The sequence below is a fragment of the Mytilus trossulus genome, chromosome 1, assembly GCF_036588685.1.
Source record: "Mytilus trossulus isolate FHL-02 chromosome 1, PNRI_Mtr1.1.1.hap1, whole genome shotgun sequence".
In the NCBI taxonomy this organism is placed as follows: Eukaryota; Metazoa; Mollusca; class Bivalvia; order Mytilida; family Mytilidae; genus Mytilus; species Mytilus trossulus.
Genome location: NC_086373.1, coordinates 64,037,058 through 64,059,414, shown reverse-complemented (window position 1 = coordinate 64,059,414; position 22,357 = coordinate 64,037,058). Strand labels below are relative to the sequence as shown.

At 33.1% G+C, this 22,357-nt stretch overlaps 1 protein-coding gene across 1 annotated transcript; it reads right to left on the bottom strand.

Annotated features, from left to right (window-relative positions):
• Positions 1-902: 902 nt before the first annotated feature.
• Positions 903-21,889, bottom strand: LOC134687133 (uncharacterized). Its single transcript, XM_063547187.1, has 9 exons — positions 21,572-21,889; positions 19,597-19,642; positions 14,833-14,952; positions 13,817-13,917; positions 13,327-13,420; positions 12,189-12,331; positions 10,935-10,982; positions 8,889-9,027; positions 903-1,627 (listed from the first exon to the last, which is right to left on the bottom strand). The coding sequence occupies exons 1-9, from the start codon at positions 21,671-21,673 to the stop codon at positions 903-905; spliced, it is 1,518 nt and encodes a 505-aa protein (XP_063403257.1). The 5' UTR covers positions 21,674-21,889.
• Positions 21,890-22,357: the final 468 nt, after the last annotated feature.

Genomic DNA, 22,357 nt, shown 5'->3' with positions numbered 1-22,357 from the left:
ATTAAAGAACAAAATCAATAGACGATTATCGCATAGCCGCTTTCAACCTGAAAATGAAGTTAAATAAATCCATTGATAAAAATGATTATATTCTTCTGAGATTTGTTGTAGTTTTAAACAAATGCTTAAAACCTTAGTACTATACTCATGATATTTGGAACTAACATTAACTTAAGGTGAATGTGTTGAATAATTTTAGGAATATTAAGGAACTGGTACAACATGCAAAATTTGATAGAAAATGTTTTGGTCCATTTGTTTAATGTGGACGAATTGTCTTACACTTTTGTTGTCTCCAGATATCACGAGCACACTAAAGTTGCACTAAAATCTTTTTTAAGATTTTTTTAAAATGTGGTTATATGAAGAAGAAAAAAGGATTGCAAAAATCTCTGTAATATCAGTACAAAAAAAACAAACAAAAAAATAATTGCCAAAAGATGTATCATGTACTTTTGAATAAATTGTGATATAAATATATCATAAGTGTAAAAATTTTTGCCATCAATACAGAATATAAAACTCGTTCAATTGGTGTATTACATGTACCTTTCGCGGGAAAACCAGAAGCGTGACAGTTTTTTTTTTATTTCGTTTGATGTGTTTCGGCTTTGATTTTGCCGCACTTTCAGTTTTGAATTTTCCTCGGAGTTTGATACTTCAATTATTTTAATATTTCCAATGTTTCAACTGAAAACACAGAAATATGAAGCGTATGGCAATAAGGTATTAACCAAACAATATAACATTTTTTTTATAAATCCAGATATTAATATAAAGTCTTAAAAAAAATTGTTTTATTGATATGTCAGGCTCTAAGATGTCCTGAGTATAGAACATATGTGGAAAGATGGTGAAAAGTTTATCAATTGTATGAAAAAAACTATATATTGTATTTATTTTCAAACACTTTTCCCACCAATAGTTATGCTTTCATCATGCTCACAGCTTGTCATACTTCTATTTGACTGGTGAAAATTTACAGTAAAACTATTGTTGAAAGAGTTTTGCAACAGGGCAGAAGCAATGTTTTCATTATGTGATATAAAACTGTAGTTGTCATCATTGCCAAAGTGGTATTGAGAAAAGTTGTCCGGAACTTCGTTGTATTTGTTGCCTTCGTTATAAGCTTTCAATGTCCTATCGATTGCTTTTTCTAGGCTTTTTATATCATCAGTAAGTTTTGAACTGGTCCTTAATGGGAGTTTTCTACCATACAAATGATCCAAACATTTCAAAAGCTCTTCGTTTAAGTCGAATGTTTGTAGACCAGTTGATTTATTTTTAGCTAGATATAATGACGTCTGATAATAAGACACAAGTGTAGGTCTGCATTCCATGTTTTCCACTAACTTTGCTAATTGATTGTTTTCTACGGCTGAACTTGAAAGTTGTTGTGAAAACTGACCGGTTCCATGTCCACCAACAACTACAATTACATTCAATCGTTTATCTTTAACATTGCTGGTTAAAAGAGGGTTGGATCTGATATCATGTTCCTCTAGTACATCCACGTGCCACACGTGCTTTAGAACGTCATAAAATCTTTGAACCACTTTGTCATGCAAGTCGCTACCAGATCGATAACAAACAACTAAACGACCGTTGGTTGTCGACTTTACACAACCTGAAAATGATTAATACTGAGATAAAAAGACCAGCAACAAGAAACTCTCTTTGTTCGCGACTTTTGTTAATTTTCCTCAAAAAAATCAGTTAAAAACTTCTAGGGCGATTGAAGTATTGCAATTTTAATTGTTGGAAGACATGCCAATATAAACTAGACACCACATAGTCATTTGGGAGTCGTAATGTCTAGATGTGATGAAGACACGTTAAATCAATTTATTTATAGAAGGTACTTTCTGAGAAGTTCTTCATTTTATATGTATGCCAAGTGATGCAAATATGTTTCGCTGAGTATGTAAAAAGAGAACAAAGGTGATACAAACATGAAAAAAAAATATGCAAAACTCATCAAAAATCTATACGTCATAGTTATTCTTTTCTAAATTTTGGAAATACATCTAGTAATGAAATCTTGAATACCAGTATACTTACAAAATGTTTGATGTCTTCGAAAACAACACAATAAAAATATCACAGTCACCAAAACAAACAATATTAGTGCCACCGGAACCAAGACTTCGTGTAAAGAGAAGGCGTTTCGACTGTTTTCATTTTCATTGGCTGAAAAAAATAATATAGAACAAGTTTAACTTCACCAGTTTAAAATAACACTGTACAGTATGCTTTGTGTTCGAGTTAAAACAAACTGCTGACTATGTGGTATGGGCTTTGCTCATTGTTGAAGGCCGTACGATGACCTACAGTTGTTAATGTCTGTGTCATTTTGGTCTTTTGTGGATAGTTGTCTCATTGGCAATCATACCACATTTTCTTTTTATATTTAACTAAAAATGCTAGTGCCATGGGTATGGATACAACTTTTCTCCAGGTTTTAATAGCTACCAACATTTAAATATTCAATATATACAGAAAGCAGTTGTACACCGGTGTTTAAAAGCCATAAATAGATTAAAAGGAAACCAATACGAACGAAAACCGATGGAAACACATCAACTATAAGAGGAAAATAAAAGTACAAGAAGAACACCGATAAGCAACTAAAAACACCCAAGCAACACACATAAAAACGAACTTTTTGATAACAACTGCCATATGCCTGACTTGGTAGAGGACATTTTATGCCAAAACTCCCGCTTTATAACAATGTAAAAAAAATATCGCTAATACACTACGTGACAGAAATACAGCACAAACAAGTCATATTATAGTCGACAGAACATTTTGAACGTATCGGACTGCATTATTTCATAAAATTGAGAAAGGAAATGGGGAATGTGTCAAAACGACAACAACCCGACCATAGAGCAGACAACAGCCGAAGGCAACCAATGAGTCTTCAGTGTAGCAAGAAACTCCAGCACCCGGAGGTGTCCTTCAGCTGGCCCTTTAAAAAATATGAACACTAGTTCAATGGTTATGGACGTCATACTAAACTCCGATTTATACACAAGAAACTAAAATTAAAAATCACAAGACTAACAAAGGCCAGAGGCTCCTGACTTGGGAAAGGCGCAAAATTGCGGCGGGGTTAAACATGTTTGTGAGATCTCAACTCTCCCCTATACCTCTAGCCAATGTAGAAAAGTACACCCATAACAATACGCACATTAAAATTCAGTTCAAGAGAGACCTATGTCAGAAGATTTAACAAAAGAAAATAAATAAAATGACAATAATACATAAATAACAACAGACTACTAGCAGTTAACTGTCATGTCAGCTCCAGACCTCAACTAAACCGATCGAAAGTTTATGTCTCCATAATATCAGGCACAATCCCTCCCGTTAAGGGTTAAGTATCATACTATCATAAAATAAATGAAGAACATAACCCGTGTGATGCAATGCAAAGACCCTATAAGTGAATCAATATTAAAGCAAAATATGCAGTCTTTAATGATCTAAAAACAGTATCGTCACTATATCCAATCTCAATAAGTATGTTTAAAGGTTTTGTAAGTTTTTGAGGTGAATACTGAAATTGTTGTGCTTTGTAAAGAATATTACCATAAAAGATTGGATGTGAAATACCTGAACGTATAAGATGGCTGCATGTTGAGTTATATTTACGAATTATTTCCTTATACCAATGATAAAATTTCGTAAATGTTTTGACTAGTTTGTGATGTTGAAAACCCGAGTGTAATACATTGTTTATGCTCTCCTTCAACTAACATCATTATATGGTTAAGACTGCTAAAAGTTGCGTTAAACACCAACGTCAAATCAGTAAATTTAAACTTGATTAGATTACGGGTTTTCACGTTAAATTATAGAAACATCAATGTCAATATTTAAAAATAAAGTTGTAGGCTGAAGATGGTCAAATATATGGGAAACAAAATACAATCGATGAGACCTAATTTCACATAAAAAACGCAACTTTGTCCTTGGAGATTAAAAATAAATATCAAAATATAGTTTTGTTGTACTTCCCTCTTAACGGAATAATATAGCCGATGAGTAACAACCAACTACGTTGGTGTTTAAAAAATTGAGTTAAATCAATTGATATTTAGGATATACATAAATATACGCAGGAAATCTGGACCTATTAGAAAAGTGATATACAATGTATTTTTAAATAATCATGTGTAATATTCTTATCAAAGATACAATGTATCAAGTACCAAACATTAGTGCTGACTACTTGGCTGATTATACCCTCTTGGAAAAAAACCTACCAGCAGTGGCATGGACCCAGTGATTGGAAATAGATTCATCATTTAAATACCAGGCTTTGCCATGCGTTACGCCTATACAAAATACTCAAAACGTCGATGTCACATTCGAGGAAAAGAGGATGTGATTGTGGTAACATCTTCGACATTAGAACATATCCGTCGTCATCTTTTAAACCAGTATTCCTTAGCGGTCAACTAACTCGTGATAGAAAACGTTTGTCCTTAGAAATGGATAGGTTTTTACATATCAATATTTTACCTCATGTCTATTGTATGTGAGAACATTTGAACCACCTTAACATGATAGTTATCAAAGTTACCAGGATTATAATTTAGTACGCCAGACGCGCGTTTCGTCTACATCAGACTCATCAGTGACGCTCAAATCGAAAATATTTATAAACCCAAACAAGTACAAAGTTGAAGAGCATTGAGGATCCAAAATTCCAAAAAGTTGTGCCAAATACGACCAAGGTAATCTATGCCTGGGATGAACCTTTCTTACACATCATTAATAAATTGTATATAGTATTCGTCTGTAATCTGTTTTGAGCAGAGCAATTATATTGAATGCAGTCATTTCAGTAATGTTTATAACCTACGTTTTTCATTGAGGATTTTGAAAGTATATGTATTTTCCTTTCAAAGATCTTTAAATGTAATATTTTGTGTTTATGTCAGTTAAATGGGGTCACTTAGTGATAGGTCACTAAAACTTGATATGCAGTTGTGTTGGCATAGACACATCTCTTTTCATCAGAGATTGTTTAGCCCTATCCCCTCAATGTCACGGTTTATTGACTTTCACATACCGGTATTTTAGATTTTAAAATTTGTAATGATGTCAGTAAGAGGCTGTTAAATGATGGTAAATCAACTGCCAGTCTAAAACGTGCAACTTAAGAGGAGATTCTTCCGAAATATGAAAAGAACCATTTTTTTCATTTTTTTAACTCCGCTATACAATGATACATGTGATGTCCCCTGGCTTTTTTATTGGACGTTTGGTGACTATGCTGAGCACATCAATCCCATCTAACTTGAAAGAGGGTTACAACAGATACACTTCAGACATCATCATGTCTTGACTAGTTCAATGGTTGTCGTTTGTTTATGTGTTACATATTTGTTTTTCGTTCGTTTTTTTTTATATTTAAATAAGGCCGTTAGTTTTCTCATTTGTATTGCTTTACATTGTCTCATCGGGGCCTTTTAAAGCTGACTATGCGGTATGAGCTTTGCTCATTGTTGAAGACAGTACGGTAACCTATAGTTGTTAATGATGGTGTCATTTTGGTCTCTTGTGAACAGTTGTCTCATTGGCAATCATACCACATCTTCTTTTTTATAACATTGGTTGTGAATTGTCATTTTTTATGTAGCTCTATACCAGAAGTCCCTGCCGTATAACTCTCCAAGTTGATACAATATTCTAGAGCGTGCATTTCCTATGCAGATTTCTTTGATGAAGGGTTAACTCTTTAAAGGAAGCTAACTAACCAACGGTTCTCAATTGAAGTCATGCTCTCGAAAATTTTGTGTAGGTTTACATGAACAATAAGACGGTTGGTGCATAGAGAGCAGAATCTGATCGCACTTCCTGTGCATCTCAGACCCCCCTCCCCCCAAACAACATTTTGTAGGATATTTTGGGTTTTTATTCGACAAAAGTAGCATGCATATACATCAAACATTGGTTTTCATTTATAAATCACCTAGAACTAGAAATTAATGAAACAACAGACACGGCTTCCTCTGTCGTATTTTTAGACTTATATCTCAAATTTTTCATAAGCAGTGATATCATATTATCTCTACCAGAATTTATGTTCAACGAGACGATTTCAATTTTGAAATTATCAATTTTTCCCAATTTAGTAGCAATATACAAACTTCACCTGCATATGGGATATATGTAGGACTCAAATCTATGATGGGTTCCAAATCTGTGGCAGTTCCCTAATCTATGGCAAATGTGACGTCATGCCATCTCAAATCTATGGCAGATTTTTTACAATCCTAATCTATGGGATAAGTTTTGTAGTATCCTAGTTTTTGGCGGATTTTTGTTGTTTAAATTATAAATCTATGGCAGATGTTGTGCAAATGGAAAACAATGCAGTACATATACGACTAATAATTTGTCCTAAAGAAGTTGATATGAACGACAACGGGAGCATGTCTATCTTAAACCTTTGCGAAATAAAGATTCCATAATGGTCACATTGTGAACTTTGTAAATGATGAATTCATATACCTTAACACGACTTCGAGATTGCAATGATGTGTCCCGTAAAAATAAACATTTTCTAATCTGTGCATGGTATCTGTTTAACCTATTCATTAATCCAACTTGTAAGTCCTTTAACAAACAAAACGGAAGTTTTTTCTCAAACAAAAATGATAAATAAAAGTGAACAGTTTTAGTTTTCAAATAATATTTATGTCATCGTTGATACATTTTTTATTGGAAGACGATTTAAATCAAATTGGTATCGGTAACTTTTTCTTTCACTTTAAACACTTTGCCAGCCTTAGATAACTTATTTTCTTATAATATTATGTACTGAAAAAGAGGTGCCATTTTTCATCGCGGGGTTCGGACGGTACAGCACATTATGTCCCTCTTCCGGATAATAGGTCACATCTCCCTGTAAACCTTCCTCCAATTGTTTTCGATGGACATATCTTCATAATGGAATGGTGCTAAACTCTATGTGTTTTGCAATCTTTAGCGGCAGCGACGATGTAATACGGCGTTATTCAATTGTGACGTTATGTGTTAAATCTGCCATAGATTTGGAGAAAACAAAAATGTGCCATAGATTTGATTTGTTTGACTTTTGTAACGTCACATTTACCATAGATTAGGAATCTGCCATAGATATGGAACCGGCCATAGATTTGAGTTCTACATATATATTTCCTAACTCATTCAATATGCTACTAAGATTTTATAAAGCGTCACCAGTGTATGAGTAGAAAGTTGATGAACCAGGGTTAAATCAACAACGGCTCTTCCTTTTTCTAAAATAAAGGTCATTGGAAGATACCAAGACCTTATTGGTAAATATTTCGTATCAATTCACAAATAATAGACGACGGTCTTGATGCTATGCGTACCTGATGTACTGACGTTGTTTATCATCTTAATAATGTGTTATAAACTCAGGATTGAAATGTGCTGGTGGAGATTTATTTCCCCGAGGGTATCACAAGCCCAGTAGTCAGCACTTTTTGTGCTTACATGAATTGTGATTGATATGGTTATATTTATAAATTTACTGTTTACAAATTTTTGATTTTTTTTAAATACTAAGGCTTTTCTACCTTAGGCATAGATTACCTTAGCTGTATTTGGCAAAACTTTTAGGAATTTTGGTCCTCAATGCTCTTCAACTTCGTACTTTATTTGGTCTTTTAAACCTTTTGGATTCGAGCGTCACTGATGAGTCGTTTGAAGTCGAAACGCGCGTCTGGCGTATATACTAAACTTAGTCCTTTGATCTATGATGAGTTTAATTATATAAACGCAAGACGTGCGTTTAGTCTTCAAAAGACTCATCTGTGACGCTAGAATCCAAAATGTTTAAAATACCAAATAAAGTAAGAAGTTGAAGAGCATTGAGGACCAAAATTCCTAAAAGTATTGCCAAATACAGCTAAGGTAATCTATTTATGCATAAGATAGAAAAGCCTTAGTATTTCAAAAATTAAAAGTTTTGTTAACAGTTAATTTATAAATATGAACAATTCAGTGATGATTGAAGTCAACACAGAAGTGCTGACTACTGGGCTGGTGATACCCTCTGGGAATTAAAACTCCACTCTTTAAATTGCCTTTATACATTATTACTTTTACTGTTTTAAATGGTTTGTGTTTGGTAATGTTCGTTTGACGAGGCTCAGTACTTATACATCTCGTCAATGTGTTATTGTGCTATGTTAATTTTTGTATTCATGTCTTTCTTTTTTGCTAATGTGCTTTCTTTTTTTGGGGTTTTTTTTTTGAAATATTTATTTGTTTTTATAGTGATTAAAATAATAAAATCATTGACTGCTGTATCCTTATATCTGATATTTGGACCTATTACATGTATCTATATTTGTTTTGTTCACACATCGTTGTCAACATAATGGAATTTGATGTGACTGTCATACAAGTGAGAGGAATAGCTAGCTTTAAAACCAGGATTTGATACATCATTTTCTAGTTAAGAACATGCTTGCCCTACGTTAGGGATAGGACAGTTGTTATCCATTTGTTTGATGTTTAAACTTTTGATTTTGCCATTAGCTTATGGAATTTCCGTCAAGAATTTCCTCGAAGTTCGACTTTTTGTAATTTTCCTTTTTCAGTACATTTGACGTTAAATTACCATACAAATTAGCCAATGAAAAACTACAAGGAGGAGTAAGATGTGTTATGATAATTGTGTACTCTTGACAGGAGAAAGAAACGCTACGCGCTGAGTACAGCTGTTTACGGTTGTTCTAAGCTAACTAGAACAGAAAATAAAAAAAAAGAAAATAATAAAACTACAAACAAACCACATTTAATTCAAGCACAACTACTAATGACAAAAAGACAAATACAAAAACAACATAAACAACTCGACATACTCGACCGCTCGCCTGGAACTTGAAACTCTTGACTATTTTTTCTTTCGCATTGTAGACACACTTTCTTGCCCAAAGATTCGACATAACATGGACAGTGATTTGGAGACATATTACTTTCTATGTCATCCAGCTGTAAAAAATAAAAATGGTATTCTACAAATATAGTATGTCTATTTCATTTCTTTTTAACGCTTAAAACAAATTAAAAGATCGGACAAGAAAGTTTTGTATTCTTAATAATTAAGAAGATACTACACATGTTCAACAACATTTTATACATTCATTAAACAGTTTCTGAAACATTTACTGTTTACTTAACTAGTATTTCCATTTTGAACTCTTGATTTAATAGTTCCATGTGAGCATGCAGCAACCCTCTATCAAAGATATCATGATAGGAAATACAAGTCCAGGTATAACGTTTCAATTTGGAGATACATACTCCGTATGCAGGCGCTGTCTGAATGTTGTTACATAGAAATGAAAAGTTCACAATTGGGAAGCTGAAAACATACCTTTTGTCGTAAAGTTTTGGTTTCAACCGAACCTCATTGTCAATTTCTAAATGTATGTCAATATATGATGCGGACTTAACTGTATCTGTTGTTTCCTTTATCTATATAGCTAGTTCGATTGGATAGATGCGTTAAACAAAGTCACCTAAATATTGAATTATTTAGTGACAGAACGTCATCTATATAGCGGAAGTACAGTTAAGGTGTATGGCTAACTTCTTGACTTTCTTCCTTAGAAGTATTGTACGAAGTTAGCCTCATAAGAATAAGAAACAAGTCGGCAAGAAGAGGGGCATAATTAGTTACCTTTGTAAGTCCTCCCCAAGTAAAAAATATGTTTTAAATAAGGAAATTAAGCATGTTAAGTAATACAAAGGTAGAAAATGAGGAATTGGAAAAATTGTATAACAATAAAATATAAATGTATAATTTGATGAAAGTAATTGATCTCTCAGAATATGAAAAAATTAACTGGATGCAAGTTTAAAAAAGAAATAAGATCTTAGAACTATGGAATATATATGCTTTACCTTTTATTTGATATATATGCTATACTTCTTGTTTCATATATTTCTCTTTTGCCTAGACACATTGTTATTTTGGCATAAACTTAATTGGTTTAAACGACGATTAAGGTTTGAACTGGTTTCCATGACACATCTCAATTTATTCGTATTTTTGTGTCAGAAATGTCGCCCTTGCACACAGGCCATTTTTTTAACTCACTCAGGCACGGCATACGATAAAGTTTTGATCAAACGGTAATTGTTTTCCGAAATATATGCATAATAAGCTATTTTCACCTAAACGCTTCAATTGCATGTAATACAAAATATACCTTCATATTCAACTTTTAGAGATTAATGTGTCTGAATTTTTGACAAATAATCAAAATGAAATTGGCCATTTGGTTTAGGTCTGTGATAGTGTTATAAAGCAAGTTTCTGCGTTTACATACATTGGATTTGATGGCTTTTGACGTTCCTGATGAAAGTAAATTCCGAAAAGAGCTTCTGACGCATGAAAGTTGTAATGTCATTGTATTTTATCATATCTGACAAATATATTGCGGTTTTTTTTTATCGTCAAACCATTGACTTTAGTTGAATTCATATAAAAACAAGAATATGTCCCCAGTACACGGATGCCCCATCCGCCCTATCATTTTCTATGTTCAGTGGACCGTGAAAATCTCTAATTTGGCAATAAAATTAGAAAGAACATATCATAGGGAACATGTGTATGAAGTTTTAAGTTGATTGGAATTAAACTTCATCAAAAACTACCACCACCAAAAACTTTAACCTGAAGCGGTACAGATTGTCAAACGGACGGACGCAAAGACCAGAAAACATAATGCTCATAAGTGGGGCATACAATTATCGTCAAACCACTGTTAGTTGAATTCATATAAATGTTTAACAGAGGGACGAAAGATACCAAATGGACAGTCAAACTCATATATCTAAAACAAACTGACAACGCCATGCATATGGCTAAAAATGTAAAGTGGTTTACGCACCTCGAAGAAATAGACACCTTTTGGTAGACGTTTCACCACAACCATTGACTACAATGAAAAAGAAGTTAAATCTCACGACAAGAATAAACATATTACAGTGGTCATCGGGTAAAAACAATAATAATTATATTGCAAAATAATATGGTATGCTAAATCGTGTTTGTACGTTTGTTGGTTTTTAAGTGTTCCACGTTTCTCATTTTTTGTATAGATTAGACCTTTGGTTTTCCCGTTTGAATAGTTTTACACTAGTCGTTTTGGAGCCTTTATTATAATAGCTTGCTGCTCGACGTGAGCCAAGGTTCCGTGTCGAATACTGCACTTTGACCTATACTGGTTTACTTTTACATATTGTGGCATGGCTGGGGAGTTGTCTGATGGGCACCCAAAACACATCTTCTTATTCATATTTCTAAACACTTTAAAAAGCGGTGCAGAAACTTGTAAGAAAGGGTCAAACAGAAAACAAGAAGATGTGTTCACAAAGAAGATGGGAATAAAGAAAACGAATCTTGTATGAAGGACAAAGAAAAAGAAGAGGAGGGATGACAGAGAACATGACCAAACAATGGAAAAATATTTCTCCCAAATCCGCCATCTCATAGATAATGGACAAACAGTTACACAAATGTACAAGTAGAACAAATTCCAATTAGTTTATAAATTATGATCTATTTCGTCGATTAAATAATGAAATGGTTTATATTTTCATTTGACCTGACTCATTCTTTGCGTAATACATAGAGCATTTATAGATCTGAAACAAATAGATGTTAGACACGACGAACGACACATTTGGGGCAGCATCTGCCTACCTTTCCGGTGAATCTAAAGTAAACCCCTAGGTTCTTTTTTTGGTGAGTTCGTATTGGTAGTTCTGTTGTGTTTTTGAAACTGTTGTTTGCCTATTGGTTTTTTTTCATATGGCGTTGTCAGTTTGTCATCGACATTTGCGAGAGCATCTCAAAACCCGTTATTTTTTTATCAATCTGAATACTGTGGGGATATTTTGTAAAATAATTTAATTGGAATTTCTAATACAATGGTTCGACTGGTCCATTTCAATCTATTTGTTTTGTATTTTCAAGTTTTTTACAAGGAAGACAACCTGAATATTGCACTTTGTTAATAAAAACTGAATATATACTGCCGACCGGAGACAGCAAAAATATAGTTTTGTCCAAAACTTACATTTTTTTCTATCAATGGGGTGGCGTGCATACTAAAAGATATATATGTAAAGTAAAAACTTACTCCTTGAACACGTTTTGAATAGACAAGTTTACCATTCTTTCTGTACAGACTGAAATTCATGGAACTTATATGCTGTAGACCAAAGACAACTTTAATACTGTTTCTAGATATATTTAAAAACGAAAGACCTTTCCACTGCACATCTAGAAAAAAACATTGAGAAATTAAACAATCTTAATGTTTTTCATACCTAAAATAAATAAATGATTATTAGGCAATTAAAGCACTGGATTTTTAAATGTGCACATTTAATACATCATTGAGTGGAGACGAAGACGCTAACAAAAACAATGAAATAAAAATATTAGTATGGGATGAGGGATATATATAGTGACCACGTGACGTCCTGTCTGTGTTTTTGGTTCATGTTTTCTTTTTATCGATCTAACGAGTTAAGCCTTTTCCAACTAAGTGTTTAGTTTGTTCTTATGTTGTGCTGTTACACCACTGTCCCATGTTGAGGGAGGGATTGGCGCTCAGAAACTTGTTTAACCCCGCCACATTCTGTAGAAGCCTGTCCAAAATCAGGAGACTGAAGTTCAGTGTTTGACGTTGGTTCATGTCTGTCATATTTGTTAATACATACATTGTTTTGTCATGAATAGTCCAATAGTTTTATCAATTGAATTGTTTCATAAATTTTTCATAACGGTGCCTATTGTTGCCGACTATACGGTATGGTTTATTTCTAATTGTTTGAGGCCATACGGTTGTCTTTAATTTTTAACATCCACTTCAATTTAACTCTTGTTGAAAATCATATCACATCTCGACTTTTTGTGTCGCTTAAAACTAGATGACGTTTTATCTTAATTCCACGTTTTTTCTTGATTTCATGTTATAAATACTTCACTGTCTTCTGTCGTACGTTTGGTTGTCACTGTTTTTGCACGCATGTAATTGGACATGTCTTCTCATAGTGGGACATTTTTGAGAAGCATTTGCTTTTAGAGTTTCAGACAATCATAATACAAAAAAAAATTAAAAATAAGAATGAAATGGTGTGCATCATTGTCATTTTTTCCTAATGTCAATAAGAAAACCGAGTTTACGAGACATGATGCTGAACTTTTGTCTGAAGAATGGGGTGTACCAAGTAATAAGATGCAAATCAGAAACCATTTTGTATTTTACTTACATTTTATTGAGCCAATTTCTACAAGTGGATAGACATATACTGACAGCGCAGGCGTATTCTTGATATTATTTGGCAAGTGTGTTTTTAAATTCATCTGAAATTTCAGAAACAAGCAGTCTTTGTTTAGATACAAAAGGGCAAACCTCGAAAGAAAACAAACGTTAAAGTTTTAGAACTGGAGAAAAGTGCCAATTTGAAAAAGATACGAAATATTACTTAGTACCCGGATTGACCTTAAAGACATATTCCCACTCCTTTTCAAAGTTTAAAGATGCAAAATAAAACTTGTGAAAATCTTTATAAGGATTCTATTATATCATCATTTTTACATTCTGATTCATTTATTTTGTTTGTTTGTAATTTTAATGGTGATGCATTTTTCATATGCAGATGACTGAAAAAACTATATTTTATTTATTATATTTCATTTTGGCATTTTGGTCCAATAGAAGGGTTAATATATTGCTAGTATTTGTTTCACAATACTTACTAAATTATTATGAGTATTATTCAACAAAACCAGCTTGCAGCCTTCTGAATTAGTTTCCCAGTCAGTAAACCATATCTTGAAACCTGTCAAATTGCTCTTATCTGGAAAAAGAGATAGATTATATTAACTTTAATAACTATTATAAAAAAAAAAGTCATTAACAAATAACCCATCTCAACCACTGAAAACGAAGCAATTCGAAGATGATTTCTATTTCATTCATATCAATTTTTACCTATTTTTCAAATTCAGATACGTCAATTTGAAGAGGTCAGATTTCCGCGGAAAGTCTCTTACTCTAAGGCCGTTTGATAAATGATCTTCGATCTAAATGATAATATGCAAAATGATCACCACGTAAGCTTCATGTCTCATTATCAGAACCATTCTCGTCTTTAACGATATTTTGTCGTATCACAAATTCAGAGCCCAATTTAAGGGAGCTGGGATAAAACTAGATAAATTTAATATATACTATGCTTTAAAAAAAAAAATCATCAATGACACCATGGTTATAACTTTATGCGAAAGACTCATCAGCACTTGATGCTACAATCAAAAAGGTTAAGATGTGAACTAGGTGACATTTATGAGTAGGAACACAAACTAGTCTGTAGTGAACCTTCCTTCTGTATGCTTTCTTTCACATAGTAAGTTACAAATCTGGTACAAAGCAAACCAGATAATTATGATTTGATTGTCCTGAAAATGTCTAGTCATATAATAAAATACTGTAAACATACGTTGCGTTTGAAAATATAATTGAAAAATACATAAATTTGAATAAGTAATAAATTAGCAAATGCTCTATAGGACTCGATTATAAGTGCCTCTATCCACTATTTTAAACAGATACTAACGACAAAAAATCGTTGAGATACGGGTGGTAAGAGAACAACATGCGTGCGTATTTATTCAGATACTCAACTTTTAACGGAAGTTCTAAACGTCTTGTATAACAACCTTTGAGATCTTTTTGTTTGTATATACATATACATATAAAATAAATATTTTACCTTGAATTGGGTAAGACCAGGTTACAGAATGGTTTATGATTTGTATCTTATTACTTGGTACATCCCATTTAGGAGGCAAATCTTCAGCGTTGTATCTCATAAATTCGGTTTCCATACAATCTAAATACATAATTATGTTTTAACTATACACATGCAATATACAAACAAAAAGCATGTAAATACACATTCCTCTATTTTATATTTACTGTTGAACAGAAAGCAAAACGAATTAATAGTTATCATTATCAAATGAATAATGTTTGCTGTCTTATAATGAATAATCCTTTCAAATGATTTCGAAGTGGATATTAGTTGAAGTATATACACCGTGTAGAACGCCACATGCGGGGTGTCGGCTATGTTTGGCACGGGGTGGCAATTTCGAAGCGAAGAAAAACTGTCAAAGTAAGTTCAAATATCAAAATTTCTGTATTAAGAAATCTTAGTACCATATAATGTACTGCACGGAAGGAACTGAAACACAATCTATTTCCTGCAAGCAAAATCAGTCGTTTTCAGTATTCTGTTTTCTCAAACACCTCTCCCTAGTTTTCCGTGTAGCAGATTGTGAGGCTTCATATGCAAATTTCTGGATAAAAAACTACTTTAGACGACTTCCCTCTGCATCATTTATATAGAATTGAATTCCCATCATGGAATTTAACAAAATGCTAGCTTCATACTTAAAATGGATTGGTTTTAAAACTAGGTTTTCATCAAAAAATAAAGTGTCGCTCGGGGTGTCAGATTTTGCATCTCAAGGGGTAGAGGCTTCCAATAAAAAACGAATAGATTTGCATATGAATCGTGTAAATCTGTCTTTTGTCTGATCCGTTTTAATTCAAACACATCTGCTATATCATGATAACAAATAATAAACTGAAAGAGCTTCATTTTGCCTGTTTTTAGTCATATAAGGTGTCAGACCACCAATTAAAAATCCCTATCTGTTCTACCAAATTTTGCAATTTTCACAGCTTTCTAAATATTTTACCTTAAGTTTAACTTCAAGGAAACCAGGTATATCCTGAATTGTACATGTATCAACTTTCTACATGCCAATTTTCAACTAATGTTTAAAGTCTTGTAACAAATTTCTGAACTTGAAAAGACAGGTACTACCAAAATAACTCCCGGTTTTCTGGAAATCTTAAATTAGTGTACTATGTAGCGCATTAATCCTGAATTTTTAATGCAAACTCATAGGCAAGTGAATTTTGGCTCAAAATAGTCTAAATATATTTCCCTTTCACCAAAAGTTTCATTTCTGCAAATTTATTGGTTAGTTTAAGTAAACAATGACATCAAAAGCACTATTTTGTGTCAAAGTAGGACTACTTTTACAATTGTTCTAAATTGGAGGGAGTTATTGGTGGTCTGACACCTATAAGACATGTGCTTTTGATTTCAAAAATAATTAAACATAAATCAAAATATTTTGATTTGAAGCCAGAAAATTATTCCTTTTCCTTTTCAGTCACTATCATGGTCAGATAAAAAGTCACTGATGTGGCTCAATTCACCAAAACATGGAAGAAAATCATAGAGCAGACCTCCATATAAGATTTTGCCAAAGCCACCAACAGTCAAACTCTATCATTGGCATCAAAGGTCTTCATCAGGTTCCTCTCAAAAGCGCATGTGCATGCTGCAAAAACAACTCCGTTCGAAACGAAATCGATTACTCTCTCAAATGCAAAACTCATCGGCATCTTTATCATCAAATAACCATACTGCTTGAAGGAGACATGAAGCCGAAGACACTCTATTCTCAACAATTTTAAAAAGCGATTCAAAATCTTAAAAAAACTTTATATATATGGCTGTTGGTTTTCTATCTTTTATTCGAACGATAAAAACAAATAAATATCCTTCCGGCAAACTTCTCCATGACTTTCTTTGGGACGGTCAGATTTATGTCAAAAAATAACATCGGAACTATGATATCGGGAAACAACTACTTAAGAGGTTTAGGAAAACTCGCTACAGACTTTTTCAAGGTAAAATTTTATAGTTTATGGGTGGATACAAAATTATTGGATACAATACCGAAAACTTGTGCAAGCGAGGAATGGGAGATCCCCAAGATGCAGGAATTAGTTATGCAGTTTTAAATCAAAAGATACCATCAGACCTCTTCGAAATAGATATTTATATCCCAAAGAATGACCTCATCGCCATGGACCTTGATATCCCAAAGTGTGACCAGGCATTCTTTTGCCAGTATTGAAAATGTTAGGTAACCAACAAAATTATTAGTTTATGTTATGTGCTGACGGTTTTGAAGATGAAAAAAAAATCAAGGAAAGAAAAACTACTAGAAGACCAAATAAATACAAAGCAAACAATTCTTGGATATAGACAATTTTTTTGAACTTTTTCTTTGTCAAAGAGTACATGAGGCGCATAAAGATTTAGGTCTTCGATATTGAAAGGCCGTAAAGAGCTCAATCCGCCAACAATTTAAAAGTTTTAAGGAATGGTGGGTGACAATTGGCATTAATCGAGATTTGTGTTTGTGATCAGTGTTTCATTGTATCAGCTAACGGAACTTTTGTTGAAATTGCCTTTCTTGTATAAACTCGGTTCTTTCTCGTGCCAGTGATATATTTGGAACAAACCCCCATTATGTTAATGAAAGCACAGTAGCCATCTTGTATCAAAGAAACCACGTCAGCCTCTTGGAACATGATGAAATGTTTCAATGTTAGAACCAAGATATCTTAAACAAAGGTCAGACGTAAGGATTCTTAGTATCAAAGTCCATGGCAATGAAGTCTGATAGTATCTTATGACTTGAAACTGCAAAACTTATTTCTTCGTCTTGAGGGTTGACCATTCTGCGCCCACATAAGCTTTCTGTAATATGTTCAATACTTTTTGATCCACCTATCAAACTTACCATTTGGATAAAAATTAGGAAATCAGCAGCAAAATTGATTTTTTTCAAGATTTTGCATTGCTGTTTTGAAATAGTCAAGAATAGAAGTGTCATTGTCTGCAGGTCTCCTCGGAGCTATATTGCCATTTGATGATAAATATGCTGGTGAGTGTTTCATTGACGAGAGTAACCGAATTCGTTTTGGAGTGAGAGCTTTTTGCGGTGAGTATGTCCGCTTTTGATAGGAGCCTGATGATGAACTTTGATGGAGTTTGACTGTTGGTGGCTTCGGTATACTCTTATATATGGAGGGCTGCTCTGTGATTTCTCACCACGTTTCGGTGTATTGAGCCACACCAGTGACTTTTTTCTGACCGTGATAGTATCTGAAAAGAAAAAGAAATCTTTTTCCACCTGTGATTTTTTTTACTATTTATGAAATCAAAAGCACATGTCTTATATGACTGTTTTTTTGTTGTTATCATAATATAGGAGTTATGTTTGAATTAAAAAGGATCAGACAAAAGACAGATTTACACGATTCAAATGCAAATCTATTCGTTTTTTATTGGAAGCCTCTACCCCTTGAGATGCAAAATCTGACACCCCGAGCGACACTTTATATTTTGATGAAAACCTAGTTTTAAAACCAATTCATTTTAAGTATGATGCTAGCATTTTCTTAAATTCCATAATGGGAATGTAATTCTATATAAATGATGCAGAGGGAAGTCGTCTAAAGTATTTTTTTATCCAGAAATTTGCATATGAAGCCTCAAAATCTGCTACACGGAAAACTAGGGAGAGGTGTTTGAGAAAACAGAATACTGAAAGCGACTGATTTTGCTTGCAGGAAATAGATTGTGTTTCAGTTCCTTCCGTGCAGTACATTATATGGTACTAAGAATTCTAGATAAAGAAATTGTGATACTTGAACTTACTTTGACAGTTTTTCTTCGCTTCGAAATTGCCACCCGTGTCAAACATAGCCGACACCCCACATGTGGCGTTCTACACGGTGATATATAGAAACTGAAACTAAAGTATCAAGTTGTCTATATATGTTGTTTCGCCACCGTGCTTGCTATTGGTTTATGGTACTAGTACTCTGTAAATACGTGTCGTACTACATGTAAACTGTTATGAGTCGCCATCGTACTTGCTATTGGTTTATGATACTAGTAGTCCGTAAATACGTGTCGTACTACATGCAAACTGTTATGAGTCTCCATCGTACTTGCTATTGGTTTATGATACTAGTAGTCCGTAAATACGTGTCGTACTATACATGCAAACTGTTATGAGTCTCCATCGTACTTGCTATTGGTTTATGATACTAGTAGTCTATAAATACGTGTCGTACTACATGTAAACTGTTATGAGTCGCCATCGTACTTGCTATTGGTTTATGATACTAGTACTCTGTAAATACGTGTCGTACTACATGTAAACTGTTATGAGTCGCCATCGTACTTGCTATTGGTTTATGATACTAGTAGTCCGTAAATACGTGTCGTACTACATGTAAACTGTTAATGTTAAGAGTCTCCACCGTACTTGCTATTGGTGTATGATACTAGCGTTCCGTAAATACGTGTCGTACTACATGTAACAGAAAATCAATACTGGATTTTCAAAATTACTTTACTTTTTTCCATCATGATCATATATTTTTGTTTTTGTTTTGTTTTGTTTTTGTTTGTACGTATGTTTTTGTTTATCATTTTTTTCTTTTTTTTTTTGTTGTTGCATGATTTTTGTTATTTTCGGGATTTCAATCCATACTTGTAAGCCGGTCTTAATATTTAAATATCGAATCATGCATTTGCAGGATGCAGTTTTTTCTGTCTTGTCAACTATAGTACTTACAGAACCAAACATACCTATATCGTACTCTGTAAAACTCGATTCAGTTTGACTGACTTGATCCTAAAAGTGTTTTATGTCATATTTATGAAGTCATCACAACAAATCAAAGAAGAAAAACAAACTACCTAGCCTTGGTTCACATTACTTTAAATGCATTTTATATAACATATATGTAACACTCAGAAACGTGTCCTTCACCCAAAACGTGTCCAATTCCCCTAAACATGTCTAGTTGAAAACTGCGCCAAAGCGTGTCATTTGTATAAACGCCCAAACGTGTCCATTTCTCAACTATCCCCCAAACGTGTCCATATCAAGCGTTATTTGGTTATTGCTATTTCATTTAACGTATACTAATTTTACCATTTCATTAAAAATATAAATAAGGCACCTAAGTACTTTTTTAAACCGGCAAAATTAAACTGGGTAAAAGTGGGGCGTAATTTTGGCTATATCGTATGTAAATTGTAAGCAAAAATGTTGAGTTAAGCTGTACAGTTAACGGGTCAAAGTGTTTCTTTCTCTGCGCGTTCAAACTTTAATGTTCTCTCTAATCATACATGAAATACTGACAACTGGCCAATTCGTAATCAACAGTCTAAACTGATAATTTATTCCGTAGAACTGAAAAAACATTAAAATTTGTATGTTTTCTCTAATATGCATGAAATATTTGCAACTGGACAATACGCAACCAGCAGCATAAAGTTTATCTTAACAATAGAACAGAAAAACATTAAAACATGTATGTTCAAATATATAAAAAAATAAAAACAGGTAGGTTCTCTCTAAATAGAACTGCAAAAACATTAAAACTTATATGCATGACATACTTGCAAGTGGACAATACGCGATCATCAGTTTAGAGTTCAGTTTAAAGTTAATTTGTACAGTACAACTGTAAAAACATTAAAACTTGCAAAACTATATATGCATAAAGTACTTGCAACTGGACAATACGTAATCAACAGTCTAAAGTTTATTTATACACTACAAAATAAATTTGCAATTAAAACCGGCGTTGATCACATAACAGTCATATTCATAAAAAAAGAATCTATAAAACTTATGTATGAAATATTTGGCATTGGACGTTATGTTTCATATCGTGTGTCTTAAGTGATTGTGGAAACCTAAAATTTATTAAAAGGATAACCAGTTTATGATTTGATGAGCTTTTGAAATACACACAGACTGTTGACAAAAATGAGAAAAAACGCTGTTAAAAGCCCATCATGCAATATTCGGATAAAATCGGCGTTTATAAGTACAAAATAATTAACAAAGTTAACGATTAATTCAACTCCAGAACTATATGTATGTACGCTCTAAATGAATATGAAATACTTGCAACTGGACAATAAGCAACTGCAGTCAAAGTTACTTAATAATAACAGATTAATTTCGCAATCATTATTATCATGAAAAACCTACATCAAACTAACTTAATCTGATAAATGACAACTTCATCACGTGTGTCTCCCATCATAGAATTGCCGTACACGTTATCAGCGATTTTATTTAGGAGATACATGTATTAGCGCTAAAAGACATGTGACGTTTTGCCGTAAAATATTGGACACGTTTTGGCGAATAACAATTATCGGACACGTTTGGGGGTTAAGAAATCGGACACGTTTGGGAAATATTGTACATTTTGGACACGTTTAGGGAGAAAAGACACGTTTGGGGAATCGGACTCGTTTGGGGGGAAGGACACGTTTAGGAGTGTTACATATATATGCAGTAACAAAACAAACTTCTAAAATGCTGTTATTGTAAGATGTAATTTATCAGTAATTTATCATAATATTTGATGTAATGTACACAAAGGCATTAACTTTTGTTTGGTTTATTAAGATGTGTTATGCTTACATTTTATCAAGGAATCGTATATTTAAAAATACAATTCCTTGATTTTATATATATACAATAACAAAATATAAAAAAAAAACGAAAATTATATAAAAAAAAAAATATTTGAATTACCTGAGTAACATGTTCATTTCCAATTTGTCTGCCTGCCACTCGAACGTACACGGTGAGCATGTGAATTACCCCAAGAAACAGAATACGCGTTTCAATTGACATAGTTGATTTTGAATGAAATCAGTGCGCTAAACAGTTTATATACACAAATGGGATGGACAAAACTTTTATGATGAATAAATCCTGGAGATTTAAATTACAGAATGTGATTTGAATTCTTTTTCATATACTAGTTTTACGCAAAATAATGACGCGCTTTCTGTGGCAGTTATAAATCTCCAAATGACGAATTTTACCATACTGTCACGTTTTTCATATTTATAAAATAATCATTACATGTTATTTACAAAATCCTTCAGTAAATTAATTTACGTAAAGGCTTTGTCAATTTTGAACCCGTTACAAAGGTATGAGGAAAATGTATATCATTTGTTTACATAATGATAGTAAAATCAAATATTTCCATATTGTCTTTCCGGACCTGGCGTCATTACTGAACTTTAACAACATTTTTTTTTGTCGAATCAGATTCTTGTTGACTTATAGTTTTTTCTTAGAGTACACGAAGTTCAGACGAAGTTGAACGTGTACACCAGTGAATCCGGGTGTGTATACATCGGTGAATGTTTAGGCTTTTCGACTAATACAAGAGTTGGTTAATCGTTTTATAACTTTTGATGCATTCGTGTTTACCTCCTGGTCTGAGGACACCGTTATTTAAGAATAATTGATGCAAGCTATACTTTATTGTAGTTTTAACATGGGTAGGCATTATTTTCGTGATTT

What these genes read in the sequence shown, in the direction of transcription:
- LOC134687133 (XM_063547187.1), bottom strand. Translation starts at nt 21,673, where the DNA reads ATGTCAATTGAAACGCGTATTCTGTTTCTTGGGGTAATTCACATGCTC. An exon ending in AGAAATTGGCTCAATAAAAT is followed by an intron (nt 12,332 to 13,326) that starts GTAAGTAAAATA and finishes GTTTTTTTCTAG; the next exon opens with ATGTGCAGTGGAAAGGTCTT. An exon ending in CGAGCGGTCGAGTATGTCGA is followed by an intron (nt 1,628 to 8,888) that starts GTTGTTTATGTT and finishes AATCATTTTCAG; the next exon opens with GTTGTGTAAAGTCGACAACC.